This window comes from Ochlerotatus camptorhynchus, unplaced genomic scaffold (genome assembly GCF_037179485.1).
Source record: "Ochlerotatus camptorhynchus isolate MF236.1 unplaced genomic scaffold, CSIRO-AGI_Acam_v1.1 ptg000432l, whole genome shotgun sequence".
NCBI lineage: Eukaryota > Metazoa > Arthropoda > Insecta > Diptera > Culicidae > Ochlerotatus > Ochlerotatus camptorhynchus.
This window is the reverse complement of record NW_027040918.1, coordinates 1,415,436-1,430,713: the sequence shown is the minus strand read 5'-3', so window position 1 is coordinate 1,430,713 and position 15,278 is coordinate 1,415,436. Positions and strand designations below refer to the sequence as shown.

Below are 15,278 nucleotides of genomic sequence, written 5' to 3'. Positions count from 1 at the left end.
GCATGTTTTTTTTTTCTTCTCTGTTCTTCATCAGCCTTGCATTGCAATGTTTCGCAACACAGTTCTCGTCGCTGACACCCTCTCGAGCACCGTAGTAAGCAGAAATGGTTTCCCCACTTCCTCGACGTCGGCGTGTGGTTAGGACACGTGAGACGTAAACTTTTCGATCGGCACCAGTGGAAAGCGCCCCGTTGGTTCCGGCTCGGTGTGACCCGGTGGCGGCGATGGTTGGTGCAAGTTCGGTATTTGCGTATTATGCAAATGTGGAACATGCTCGACTGTCGAACGTACGTGTTGTTGCATTCTGTAAAATTTTCTGAGTTCCGTCAGCTGTGAAAGAGTGTGAAAGTTCTGGGAACATGAAACTGAGGCAATGTTTCAAGCATTGAAACTTTTACTGCTGAAAATTGTCGCTGGTTGTAAATGCTTTCTCCGTCAATAAGAGTCAATCGTCAGTGCAGGATTTTTCACAACGAGTTCGACGGAATCCACCCGCCCGATCAAAAGAACCGATTTCAAAAATTGCTCACTTTATTCAATAAAACTAACTTAAAAATACAACCGATTCAACATCATCACAAGGTCCACAACAATATCATTAGGCAGATTCCGACTTTTCGGCCGATACCACGGTCGTGGTTTCGGAAGCCACTGACTGCGAGTCGTCGGCGGAATCCGTGCAAGACAGCGCCGGGAATTTCTGATACAGGGCAGCTCGGTACTTTGGATGGCTGATACCGTACACTATCGGGTTGTACACGGCATTGGCCTTGGCGAACAGCGATCCCCAGATGGTGGCCAGCGGGCTGATGGGCGAAGACTTGAAGATACCGGTGAAGTTGATGATCAGATACGGAGTCCAGGCCATGAACCACAGCGAGATGGTGACCAGGGCGACCTTGGCCAGTTTCATTTCCGTGCTGGTGCTTTGGGCTTCCGACGATCGCAGCGAAGCAACGTTCATCTTCTTGGCCTGTTCGCGCATGTTCTTCTCGTGGGCAGACACGGCCTTGATGATGAAGACGTAGGAGTAGATGATCATCAGCAGCGGACCGAAGTAGACAAAGAACGAGTACACCAGAATGTACGAGCGGCTACTCCAGGTGTCGGTCAGATAATCAGTTCCACACGCGCTCATGTTGCCTTCTGGAACATACCGGTTCCAGCCGAAGAATGGAGCTATGGTCCAGGCCAGACTGGAGGCCCACACACACAGGATACGAACCAAAGCGCTGTTGTTGGTCAGAGGCTTGGCAGCCAGACCCTTGACGATAACATTGTAACGGTCGAACGCAATCAGAGTCATGGTCCAGATCGAGACGCAACCGAACAGTGATCCTAACATACCGTAGACTTCGCAAGCGAGAGGCCCGAAGACCCAGGTCTGGTAGTAGCAGTTGATCACCATTGGTGGTCCCATACAAAACATCATCAGGAAGTCCGAGAAGGCTAGATTGACCACTAGCAGGTTGGATGGGGTCCGGAGCGTCTTGGTGTTGGTGAAGATGTACACGACCATTCCATTACCGATTACCGAGATCAGGGCGAGGATGGCGATGGCAAATCCCAGCAACGAGTGCCACAGTGGGTTCATCGGCGGGAACTGATACCAATGGGCGTCCACCATGTGCAGCATATCGGCAGGGACTCTGTCCACCACGGTCAGATTGCTGATCGCCGATTGTGCCATCCATGCTCCGTACGAGGCCATGTTGTTGTAGATGAACAGACTTTTCTTTCACAAAAGTACTGAGGAACTTTTTCACACACCGTCACAGATGTTGTATCCAAGGTAAGCTGAAGAAAATCGCAACAACGGCGAACTACTTCAGACCTACTGTAGAACCAAAGAACGACTCGATTTGACTGGGCTATCCCTTCGGCTTATATAGTTATCATTTTTCGGTGTAATCCAATTAGAGTCGTAGCACAAAACGTGAATTCATAATTTCATAAGTTAATCCGTGCCTTGGCTGCCATGTGTAATCGTCTTCTTGTTCTTCCACCTCGCACAGGATGTTCTAGAAGCCGAGGGTCAATGGCCTCAAATGTATTCAATCTAAATACATATTTCTGTGTAGGTTACTACTGTTGAGCAAAGATCTCAGCAAAAACCTATGAGTTCCACACCACTAGACCACGTCCATTTTATGTTTACTGCACTTGAAATTGAGAGTAATGTTTGGCTGTCACCATTAGTTGTTCAAATGTTAAGATTTACCTACTATTTGCATAACTAATAGGTCATCATGATTATTTTTTACAGAACAATTTTTTTTTGGTTACATTTCGAGTCTCAAACAACTGTGCAAAATTTGGGGACGATTGGTTGTAGCCCGGCTTTGCGCATTGCGTTTGAAATTTGAATGGAAATTAGTATGGGAAAACCTACTTTTTTGCATCTTTATTACTAGGGACCACAATTTTGCACAAACCTAAATACGTTAAAGTATAGCCCAGAAAGTGCCTAAAAACTTTGCTCAAAGATGTATGGTTCTAGAATGTATCTAAAAAAAGTTATAGCTGTGCAAAGATCAATGGTTCAAATTAAATGCCAAAAATCCATTTTTCTGCCAACACTGCCAAAGTCAGACTCCAAACTGAAATAACTTCGGAGTTTGTAATCTTATCGATTTTGTATGTTGAGATGCATTATTCAAAACAATTTTTCAATCACAGAGGCATATTAAGAGATGAGGGGGGGGGGCTAACTAAACGCCGCTCTCCTCACTCATTTAAATGGAAGTAAAGCTTCAAACTGCAATAACTTCGGTGTTTCTGATCTTGTCAAGTTGGTATGTTTAGATGTATTCAAAAACATGTGCTCCATTTAATAGGCGTAGATAGATATGGGGGGGGGGGGATTACTGTATGCTTTCCGGCCCTCACTTATATCAATGAAAGTAAAGATCAAGACCAGTGCTGTAAATTTTCATATCATTCGATTGAAGATGAACCAATACAACCATTCAATCAATTCTGTGTAAACGAATTCTCACATGACCATAATTTGAAGAGCCCCTTTCTCATTCGAAGCTCATTGTCACTGTCAATTGAGTCACTCAGTATCATTTGATATACGACAGTGGAGTATGGAAGAAATCCAGGAAAATGGTCCCGAACAGACAAGTCGACCCGATGTCGGATCAATGTAAGGCTAATTTAAGGTCGATGTCGACCCAATGTCGTGTTAATGTCGGGTCAATTTTGGGTTTATGTCGGGTCAATGTCGGGTCAACATCGGGTTGGGGTTTGATAGAAGTCAGGTTGGTGCCGGGTTGGCTTAGCTTTTTCGCCGGAATGTCGACCAGAGCTCCGTTTGTGTGTAGGTTACACTCAATCGAATGATATATAGCGTTTCTCAAATGAGAATGATCCATGCTTTCGTCAAATGACTAAGCAACTGATATCACCCATTCGGAGGAGGTCCCCTTTGATAGCGAATAGCTACTTTTCTCATTTTCATCAAAAATGATCAAATGATTTTGAGAATTTACAGCACTGATCAAGACTTAAATAACTTCGGAGTTCCCATCTCTCGAGTTATTCGGATGGGTTATTCAAAAACATTTGCTCAATCTCATAAGAGCAGTTAAAGCCGGTCGAAATTCCGAAAAGGAATCAGTACTGTTAGAAATGACGTTTGACTTGGGAGCCCAACTGAAACGTAGCCCCCTTAAAGTTAGCCCAACGAGCGAAATCCGACTGTACCTGTGTCTGAGACGAAACCCGTGAAGACAGTTTGCGTTTTCTCCTGTTTTTGATTTTCGACGTACGGCTACTTCTGTGTTTGCTATATGTGGGTGGCCTTGATGGCAGTTTAATATTTCAAATAAAACTTTGTACAAAAATTTAAACTTTTTCAACTGCTAATAATTCAAACAACATCTCCTCATTAACAAAAGAACGGACATGTGGATAATAAATATTTACACTACAACAATTTTCGTTTGAAAAACTTCATATAGTGAGCGGGAGGCTCTAGCTACGCTTATGAGATTGAGTAAATATTACTTGAATAATTCATCTGAATATACCAAATCGGTAAGATAAGAAACTTCGAAGTTATTTCAGTTTGAAACTGTTGATATGAGTGAGAGGGCGGGTATATTATTAACCCCCCCCCCCCCGTCTCCAACCACACATATGGGGTAGAGCAATTGTTTTTGAATAATTCTTCTGAAAATACCGAATCGGCAAGAAAAGAAACTCCGAAAATATTTCATCTTGGAATCTCTTCTGAAAATACCGAATCGGCAAGAAAAGAAACTCCGAAAATATTTCATCTTGGAATCTGACTCCGATTGGTACACCGGCAGTGTTGGCAGAAAAAGGGATTTTCAGTGTTAAATTCAAACCATAAATATTTGAACAGCTATATTTTTTTTTAGATGCATTCTAGCACCGTACTTTCTTTGTTCTTTGTTAGGTACTTTCTGGACTATATTTGAACATACTTGGTTGCATGCAAAATTGTGGTCTCTAGGGATAAAAATGCTTTTCCCATACTAATTTTCATACAAAATTCAAACGCACTGCGGAAAACCCAGTTACAAGCAATCGGCCCCAAAAATTTCAGTTGTTTGGGACTCCAAATGGAACCAAAAAAGAGTTGTTCTCGATTGGTGAGGTAAAGTTTGCGTTTTTCCATATAACGATGACCCACTCTATTATTTATAGTAAACTATGATCCTAATCTATCAATTACTTTAAAGAAAACAAATTTCAACAACTGAATGAAAAGTTATTAACAAATTAGCAGTCGGTGTTTTCAACTGTACATGCTTATAATAACAATACAAATGTTTAAATCCAATTAGTCAGCATCAAGGAAAAACATCCTCCTGTTTTAATGATTTCTGCCTCGGTCTACTCTTTTTTTAAATTTTAATCTAAAGGTTGAACGCCAAACATTCCACACACATTAAAAACGCTGCCATTACGGTATTTATTGAGTAACATTTTTCAAAATTTCTCTGAATCAAGCTGAGAGTGTAAAAAGGCATAGTAGACGTTAGTTGTTAGGATAAGCTCATTTGTTTACATTATGGCTTCACCGGAGCGAGCACGAATGCGATTTGATCCTGCACGCCAGAGATGCCAGATTTTCAGACTTTTATTTTTTTCTCAGACATTTTTTTTCGTTACAGACATTTACAGACCTTTTTGGGTTTTTCACTGATATTTACAGACTTTTGTAATCTAGGGAAAATTTTAAAATATAATTGGATACACTGTTTTACATCTTTTACCAAATTACACGTGCGATGCATTTTTCAACACGCATTAGAAATTCACGCGTTTTTAAATCCACCACACGAACTAGCTGTAACTGCTATAGACGGTTATAGCTGTAGACAGAGTTGCGACCTATCACATTCACGATCGTCAAACAGCTGATGGTAGCAATGCTTGGTACATTCCTATCAATGTGCTTGTCGAAGCATTCTCCATGATCATCCATCAAATTGACGAAAGAAATAAAAAGCAACTGGTGAATGTCGTCTTCGGTGGTGACCCATCACCGATATGGTCATTCCCGACAATCACGACACTCATCTGTGCTCGTTTTGAAACAGTTGCTGCTTTGCTTACTTATGTCAGTGTGTTGGTAAGTGAGCCCAACACCTCCCGTTCCATTTCGCCAACTCTGTTTGTAACTCACACAGTCGCGCATGCCGAGACGAACTTGGAATGCGTAGACATTGTTTTCATTTTCTCCTGTCGTTTCGCTTTTTCTCAGCATCGTGCTGAAGAAGCCTTTACTGTGTTCGATGTGCTTTACATCATCAGCAGCGAGTGTTACGTGTGGCCTGTGAGCAGCGACCATTACTGATGATTGTTGTTTGCCATGGCTCTACCTCTCACTGCGTGACAAAACGTTCAGTCAGCGATAGTCGGTTGCTGCGTTGACGAGTGTCGAGTGAGTGTGCATCACTGGCTGTAGACCTGTCAATGTGCTGCCATATAGAGATTGCTTAAGTGTGATTGTGTCAGTGTGCTTAGAATGCTCTTCAATTATAGTACCGGAACTTTCAAGTTCCTATAAGGACTTAAAAATGAGGATGCATGGAATTCTATAGACCACCATCAATCAAGCTGCTTGCCACAAATAGGCTTTTATCAGAACTTTTGGTTAGTTGGGTATGTAGCTCCTCAAAATGCTACGAAATTCGCAAAACTTCCACAACGTTTCTTGCACTTCTACGTTACTCGTTGTACGTATGAAATTTCTTGAACTTGTGCGTGATCCCCTGAACTATTCCAGGCTCATGAGGCTTCAAAAAATTGTCCTGAAATTACCAAGTAGCACCTGTAACATCCTTTTACACAATTTACTAATCTAACTTGTGGAATGTTCCAGTTGGCCACCGTCATCCGATTTGATGGCAGTATCGGTTTGAACTCCGGGACGATGTTGAACTTTAGATCGAAAGCGTAATCCGTACAGCGTGAACGGATGAGTGCCATCTTCGATGTTGCAGCACTAGGTCCCACACCATGGAGGGAAAGTGGGTCATTCTGCCGACGTAGATCTAATCTCTGCGCCAAACGCTCACTGAGGAGGTTACGTGAGGAGCAGCAATCCAGGAGGGCTCTAGCGAATTGAACGTTTCCATTGTATTCAGCTATCTTGACGACTGCAGTTGAAAGGAGAACAATGCTAATATCAGCATTCGCGTTAGCAGGAAGAGCTACTTGTTTGGAATTGGAGGATCCAACTACGGGTGCGGTGGCGAAAGTTTGTGAGGCAGACGAATTGTTTAAATTTGCGACTGGGCTGACATTGAGGAATAGTGGGTTTAGTGGGTTGCGAGTTATCTTATCCTTGACTGGAACCGTTGCCTGTTGGGCGCAAATGCAGCATCGTATGGTGCTTTTGACCACAAACACGACAAGCTGAACTAGGACAAGCCCGTACTAAATGGGAAGAGGAAAGGCAATTTAAACATACCAGCTTTCTTGACTGATTCACGCCTTTGGGAAGGATTCATGTTATTAAAGGAATCACATTTGAAAGGAGAGTGGAAAGGTTTTTGACAGTGTGGATAAGCTTTCTTTTGCGTCGTGGTTGTTGTGAGTGTAGAGCCGAATTTGGACTTAATCACCGTTCTTCCGTGGTCTTGACGAGACTCCGATCCTCGAGGCTTCGAGGACATCAGAGATTGCAAGGTTGCAAGGTGATCACGCAGAAACTTCAACATATCATCGTACTTGGGAGCTTCACGGGAGTTGTGAGCTCGCTCCCAATGCCTTTGAGTATCAGTATCGAGACGTGTGTAAAGTATATGAGCCAGCAAATGAGACCATCCGTCTGTTTCCAGTCCAATTTTCCGCAGCTGCAGTAGGTTGCGTTCATACGAGTCGATGAGACCAACTAGTGCATCGTAAGATTCCCGCTTGATCGTCTCAGCGTCCAGAAAACTGTCCATCAACGTGCGAGCAATGATCTTTCTGTTCTCGAACCGTTGTTCAAGCATTTACCACGCCACCTCCAAGTTGCTAGCCGTAGCTTAGATTGACTCTACCAACGTCCTGAACGTGGTCCAGAATGCAAATTTAGGTGGAATGATATCAGTCCGCATCGTGCTCTCTTGCCGTGCGGATCTATTTGCTTTTTGCTGAAGGAAGTGTTACTACTACCTAAAGCTACAACAAATTTAAACAGCACTTTTCAGTGCTCAACCTGTAAAATTTCTACCTTATTCAACTTTATTCCTCTTCGATCCTTGTTTGGACCCTACCCGAGGTAATCCTTCTTGGATATCGATTTGGAAAATTCCTCTTCGATCCTTCAGATTCTTATAGTAATCTGCTTGGAAGTCGATTTGGATAAAAATTTACTGCCGCCATGGCGCCTAAACGCAAAAGAAAGGGGCAAACTCTTGACCCCCCTTCTGAAGAAATTAATTTGAGTAATCAATTTGATTTGCTCACGGATGATGAGAATGATCCATCATCCAAGAAAAATAGTATGTAAAGTAAACTTTCCCGGTTTAATGCCAAGAAGGAAAAGATTCCCCCTATTGTGATAACCACTTCCGATTTCCATGATCTTCGCATGGAACTTTTGAACTTCGTGAAAGTTAAGTTTTCTCTACAAATTGGACGTCGGGGTGAATGCCGTGGACGGATTTAAATGTCTTCTCAAGTATCTTACTGAGAAGAAGCACACATTTTTTACTTACGACACCAAAACTGAACGTGTGTTCAAGGTTGTCATGAAAGGACTGCCCAGTGGTGAATCCCTGGATCAGATCAAAGATGAACTGGCAAAATTACTTGGAGTTGTGCCACTCCAAGTAATCAAAATGAAAATGAAATCCCGTCCTGGCGATTCGCGCAATGGGATTTCTAATGATTTTTATTTAGTTCACTTCAAGTCTAGTGAACTAAACAACCTTAAGGCCTTGGAAAAAGCTAGCCTTATGCTCCATGTCCGAGTGAAGTGGGAACACTTCAGGAAGACTGGAGGAAATTTCCAACACCTCACTCAGTGCCGTAAGTGCCAGGGATGGGGTCACGAAACTAAAAATTGCTACATGCCAGCTAAATGCATGAATTGTGGTGATTCCTCTCACGCAAAGGACGACTGTCCTGTGAAGCAAGATCCTAAGAAATTTAAATGTTCAAATTGTGGTGAAAACCACAAATCCAATTTTTGGGAATGTAAGACTCGCAAAGCGATCCTACAATCTCGTTCTAACCGACAGGTAAGAAACGCTCCACGTTTCCAACCAGGTACAAATTCCTCTGCTGTTAACAACGGTCAGCGAGGAACAAATTCTACATTCGTACCCGTAGGTACAAATATCACCCCTGCTTCAAATGTTTCATCTGTACCTACTCCCCTCGCTGCTAACAATGTTCAGCGAGTTAATGGAGCTACCTATGCTGCTATTGCAGCGGGTAGAAATCAAAATACTAACCAAAGTAATTCTAACGGAAATTTTGACAATTTTGACTTAGGAAGCATTACTGCCCCTAAAATGGAATTTTTACAGAAATCATTAATTGACATGATTTCTGATATGCTTAAATCTAACTCCATGTTTGATGCTATTCTTAAAATTTGCAAATAATATTGTCATGACTTTAAAATTCAGTAATTGATTTTAAAGCATTAAATATTGTGAATTGGAATGCTCGATCTCTTAAAGATAATGAAGACGAGCTATTTAACTTTTTGAGAGTTCATAACGTGCATATTGCCGTTATAACTGAAACGTTCCTTAAACCATAAGGTTAAGAAGGACTCAAATTATTTAATTTAAAGAAATGATCGTCTTGATGGACCCTGTGGTGGCGTTGCCATCATTATTCATAGACGAATCAAACATAAAATTCTTTCTTCATTTGAAACCAAAGTTTTTGAAACTTTGGGAGTTTCTGTTGAAACAAAATTTGGACAACTTACGTTTATAGCTGCCTATTTGCCATTCCAATGCGTAGGCCAGAAAAAGAATTTTCTCAAGGGTGACCTACAGAAACTTACCCGTCATAGGTCTAAATTCTTCATTATTGGTGATTTTAATGCAAAACACCGCTCATGGAATAATGCTCAAAGCAATTCCAATGGTAATATTCTGTTTGATGATTGTTCTGCAGGTTATTACACTATTCAATATCCAAACAGCCCAACATGCTTTTCTTCTGCAAGAAATCCCTCAACTATTGATTTGGTCTTAACTGATTCATGTCAACTTTGTAGCCAACTGGTTACCCATGCTGACTTCGGTTCTGATCATCTTCCAGTAACTTTTGAAATATCCCAAGAAATAATTTGTAATCCCAACAGCTCTACTTTCAATTACCATAGAGCTGATTGGGAGCAGTATCGAACATTTATGGAATATAACTTCGATCCAAACATTCCTTTGCAAACCAAAGATGAAATTAATTATGCTCTTGAATCTCTGACTACTTCTATAGTTGCAGCAAGAGCTGCCTCAGTACCAAAATGCGAGGTTAAATTCGATTCAATTATAATAGACGACGATCTTCAGCTCTTGATCCGTCTTAAAAATGTCCGTAGGAGACAATATCAAAGAACACGCGATCCTGCCATGAAGGTTATCTGGCGGGATTTGCAAAAACAAATTAAAAAGCAATTCTCTGCCCTGAGGAACAAAACTTTTGAAAATAATATTTCTAAATTAGACCCGAGTTCCAAACCCTTTTGGAAACTCACAAAAATTTTGAAAAAACCTCAAAATCCTATTCCAGCGCTTAAAGAAGGTGGTAAAATTTTGATCACAAATTTGGAAAAAGCTCAGAAACTTGCTAAGCAATTCGAGAGTTCCCATAATTTCAGTTTGGGTCTTACTAGTCCTATTGAGAATCAGATTGCTCGGGATTTTCTGGATATTTTCTCTCGGGAAAATATTTTTGATGATTCCTGGGGGACTGATTTGGACGAAGTAAGGTCTATAACTAAAAAGTTTCAAAATATGAAAGCTCCAGGTGATGATGGAATTTTCTATATCCTCATCAAAAAACTCCCAGAGAGTACCTTGTCTTTCCTGGTAAAATTATTTAACAGATGTTTCCATTTGGCATACTTTCCTGATAAATGGAAAAATGCAAAAGTTGTTCCAATTTTGAAGCCGGATAAAAATCCAGCTGAAGCTTCTAGCTACCGCCCAATAAGTTTGCTTTCTTCAATAAGTAAACTTTTTGAAAAGATAATTTTGAATAGAATGATGCTTCACATCAATACGAACTCAATTTTTGCAGATGAGCAGTTTGGATTTCGCCATGGGCATTCAACTACTCATCAACTCTTGAGAGTTACCAATTTAATTCGTTCAAACAAATCGGAAGGCCACTCAACTGGAGTTGCTCTTCTAAACATAGAAAAAGCATTCGACAGTGTTGGGCATGAAGGTTTGATTGCTAAATTGAAAAAGTTTAATTTTCCACTTTATATTATGAAATTAGTTCAAAATTATTTAACTGACAGAACTCTGCAGGTAAATTATCAAAATTCCAAATCTAATCGACTACCTGTTAGAGCAGGAGTTCCTAAGGGGAGGATTCTTGGGCCTATATTGTATAACATTTTCACTTCGGACCTCCCTGATTTGCCTCAGGGTTGCCACAAATCTTTGTTCGCTGATGACACAGGCATTTCCGCTAAAGAAAGAAGTCTTCGTGTTATTTGCAGCAGACTGCAGAAAAGTTTAGATATTTTCTCTTCTTATTTACAAAAATGGAAGATTTCTCCCAACGCTTCCAAAACTCAACTTATAATATTTCCACATAAGCCTAGAGCTTCGTTTTTGAAACCTAGTAGTAGTCACATAGTCACTATGAACGGAGTTTCAATTTCCTGGTCAAACCAAGTGAAATATCTTGGATTAATACTTGACCAAAAATTAACTTTTAAAGATCACATTGAGGGCATTCAAGCCAAATGTAACAAATATCTTAAATGTTTGTATCCTCTTATAAACAGGAAATCCAAACTTTGCCTGACGAATAAACTTCTAATATTTAAACAAGTTTTTAGACCGGCCATGCTTTACGCTGTGCCAATATGGTCTAGTTGTTGCACTACCAGGAAAAAAGCACTTCAAAGGATTCAGAACAAAGTTCTGAAAATGATTTTGAAGTTGCCTCCCTGGTACAGTACTACCGAAGTACATAGAATTTCGAATGTTGAGACTTTAGAACAAATGTCCAACAAAATAATGAATAATTTCAGGCAAAAATCGTTGCAATCCTCAATTGGAACGATTAATTCCCTTTATACTTAGATAAGATTTAGTTTTAGTTTTTAGTTTCAAGATATCAATTGTTATACTGACATGCAGGTTAAAAAACCTGTTTAAAATACTTAATTGCCAAGACATGAACAATGTAAAAACACTTAGATATATATCATAATAATTAAGGCTGGTACGTTACTGCAGTAACTGGAGCACCTAGGTTAAAAATGAAATGTAATTTATTTTGAATTTGGAACAAATAAAGAGTTAAAAAAAAAAGGTGGAATGATATGTTTTGAGCCTGAAATTGAAACTTTAGACTAAAAGTCTTTTTTACAAAGTTGTTCCTTATATTTAGGTCCTCATTTTTATGACATTGAATTCTAGGGTGGTTCTTATTATAATTAAAATCAAAAATCTAGCTTTTTTGCTTGAATAAATTAGGGTATACATTCTTGGACAAAGTTATAGCTGAGCTAATTTCAAGCAACTTTGTTGACAACAACTTTTTTGTATCTCTTAAATTGGCCGCTTTAGAGCTATTTTTTGAATTGAATTATCATGAAATTATCATGAAAGTCATCCTATAGAATCTTTTAAAACTCTTTAAGACGAATGTTTTGTAGGAAAATTTGTTGTCTGTATCTCTTCTAATAAAAAAGATGTACCCAAATTTAGTAAAAAATATGCATAATTTCAAATTGACTTTATACGAGTTTAAAAAATAACATACCTCCAATTTTTTCATATTATTCAGAATAACATACGCCCTTTCAAATGCCATATTTTTAGTACAAAAACGTCAATAACTCTTGATCGGCGAAAGGTATTGACAAGCTTTCTGCACCAAAAATTTGCACCTTTTAAAGATCTAAAAGTCATTTCAAGACACCTCTGCTGAGAAATTTGAAATAAGAAAACTAGAGCAAAATAACTGTTTTTTTAGCGCCACCCTAACTCAATTCAAGAAAATAGCTCTAAATCGGCCAATTCAAGAGATACAAAAAAGTTGTTGTCAACAAAGTTGCTTGAAATTAGCTCAGCTATAACTTTATCCTAGAATTTATACCTTAATTTATTCAAACAAAAAAGTTAGATTTTTGATTTTAATGATAATAATAACCACCCTAGAATTTATTTTCATAAAAATTAGGGTCTAACTATAAGTAACAACTTTGTAGAAGAGTTTCAATTTCAGGCTCAAAACATATCATTCCACCTAAATCTGCATTCTGGACCACTGTGCATTGTTTCTTCGAGTTTAGAACTAAAAATCAATAAAAATAAAAAGTTACCTCGCAGCTACCTAACAAAATACCGGTGTTTAAAACACACCCAGAAGTCCTGGAGGGGGGGGGGGGGGGCTATATAACTCTGGATGGGCCTGGCAACCCCATTAGCTACGCCAATGGCTTTGACTTCCTCATTCTCTCTGTGACTCAGAACACGGTTTTTGTCTCCTCCTTAACTACGACTTTTTTTTTCCTCAACCTCACTAATCTGTTAATTCAAAGTTCCTGTTTCAAAACTTGTTACATAAATTAATGCGTGTTATCTTATCAAACAACTTCTGAATTAATCTTTCCTGAACTCTCACTTCCTCTTCGCAACATTATTTCCTCTAATGGTTCAATTTGAAGGATTGAAACCAGGATTGCTAGCTTTCTCCCATAATCCTGGAACATTTCCCGTAATCCATTTCTGCATTTTTTTTTCCCATTGTTAGCTGGAGCTTGCTTGACATGATTGAAACTTCATTACGTCCAGCTGCATGCCATCTGTTATTTTTCCGGTTAATTTTTTGATCCTAATTGAAGTTTTTTTCATCAGAAAAAAAAACAATTTTTCGGCACGAAGATCATTCACAACTGACGAACGAATGTCTTGCGGTCTTGCGTGGCCATCTTTTGACGTACGATTACGTCTTTCCGTAACATATTGGGGGTAGAAAATTAAAGAAAAACCTTAATCGACCGCGTTACGAAAAGTGGTCAGGTTTTGGCCACTTATAACTCTGTCAATAGCGGATGCAATTTAATTCTAAACAATCCAATCTATTGGAAATGTTTCTACGAATCTGCCTTAAAATAAAAACTTTAACAAATATCAATAGGTTACTATTGAAAATAATACAATTGTCTAACGGTTGTAATAGTGATCTATATTATCACTCGTTGCCTGCAAAAAGTGGTTTACCTACCACAGTAGCCAAATTTTGATACCGAGCACGTAATTCCACGTCAAATCTACGGTCGTGTCTTGGATACAACCTATTACTTTTTATTGATTGAATGATGTTTACTGTTTTCAGACACATAGAAGCAGCGGTGCCAATATTATTTTAATAATGCAACACAAGCATGAAATATTGATATTCAATTCAGTGCAAAAATACCACATGCACCCTGTAGTATTTTCCATATAAACTTCCAACGGCCAGTGCAGTATGAGTTCGCATTCAACTAAACTAAAATTTTGGGATAATGGTCAGGACCTGATTTAGAATCGATTGAGCTTGGTAGGACTAAATCGATACGTTTAACTACCCTACTGCACAGCAAAAAAATAATTTTGATATCACATCAAAGTGGATGCACTACAATCATGTCGAAAATTTCATGTAATTTTTATGACCACATAAATAAACAAATGCAGTAAAAGCAGCGTAATGTCAGTTCATGCATTGTATTAATGATAATTTTGTCCTTTTTAGCAAGTAATATTACACCATATTTTCGACATGATTGTAGTGCATCAACTTTGACGTGATATCAAAATTATTTTTTTGCTGTGTGTATCATGTTAAATCACATTTTGAAGCAGCTGTTTTTGTTAAAAATTAGTCAGTTATAAGACTGAAAGAAGTTCTTAAATATAATTCATGCTACAGGAAATGTGCGCTTCCTTTTAATTTTATTATTCTAAAAGTGTTCATTGTTTACCCTTCATAAATCTTCATGAGAACACAATGTTTTTCCCGGTTACTTATTAGGGTGCTCATACCACCTCGATAAACTATTCATTGTACCCCAACGGTTGAATTTCGGTTACAAAACTAACAATTTTAAATCTTTTTTCATTTGAGTCCGTTAAGTTTTCATCTTTAATATGTATTCATGATGTGTGCTTGGGACTTGGAACTTCTTATCTAATTTTTTACCGAATTTGGTATCATTAGAGATGATTTTCTTAAGGTGGCCAAACTGCCTCAAAGCGTAGGAATTAATTCATCAACCCAAGTATCTGTCCAACCTAAGTATCTGCCCTACAAGAGGGAATCTGGAAAGCTGCGCGTCGCTGCAAACGAATCGTGGAGTTTCAGCGGGAACGGAAAAACTCTTGAAGCATTTTTCTTTCATTTGTAGCTTATTGGCTACCGGCAGCAATGCGAGAGCATTCTTCGCTCCCTTCTCCCGGCCACCCTGCCTCTCGTATGCTTCTTTGAAATTCCGGTATGTCGGAGGCGTCCCGATTGGTGTCAGACAGACAGGCAGACAACCACCCGCAGCAGCATCCCTAGCTATGTAATACCTTTTATAATATATGAGTGGAAGGAGCTGTGCAGCA

At 39.3% G+C, this 15,278-nt stretch overlaps 2 protein-coding genes across 3 annotated transcripts in view; both read right to left on the bottom strand.

Moving 5' to 3' along the window:
* The window catches only part of LOC135711355 (uncharacterized), a 679,421-nt gene that overhangs the window by 402,170 nt on the left and 261,973 nt on the right, over positions 1-15,278 (bottom strand). The window lies entirely within an intron of this gene.
* Positions 511-1,853, bottom strand: LOC135711343 (opsin-1-like). The gene has a single exon (XM_065234137.1). The coding sequence runs from the start codon at positions 1,709-1,711 to the stop codon at positions 599-601; it is 1,113 nt and encodes a 370-aa protein (XP_065090209.1). The 5' UTR covers positions 1,712-1,853; the 3' UTR covers positions 511-598.

Coding starts and splice junctions, on each gene's coding strand:
- LOC135711343 (XM_065234137.1), bottom strand. CDS start 1,711: ATGGCCTCGTACGGAGCATGGATGGCACAATCGGCGATCAGCAATCTG.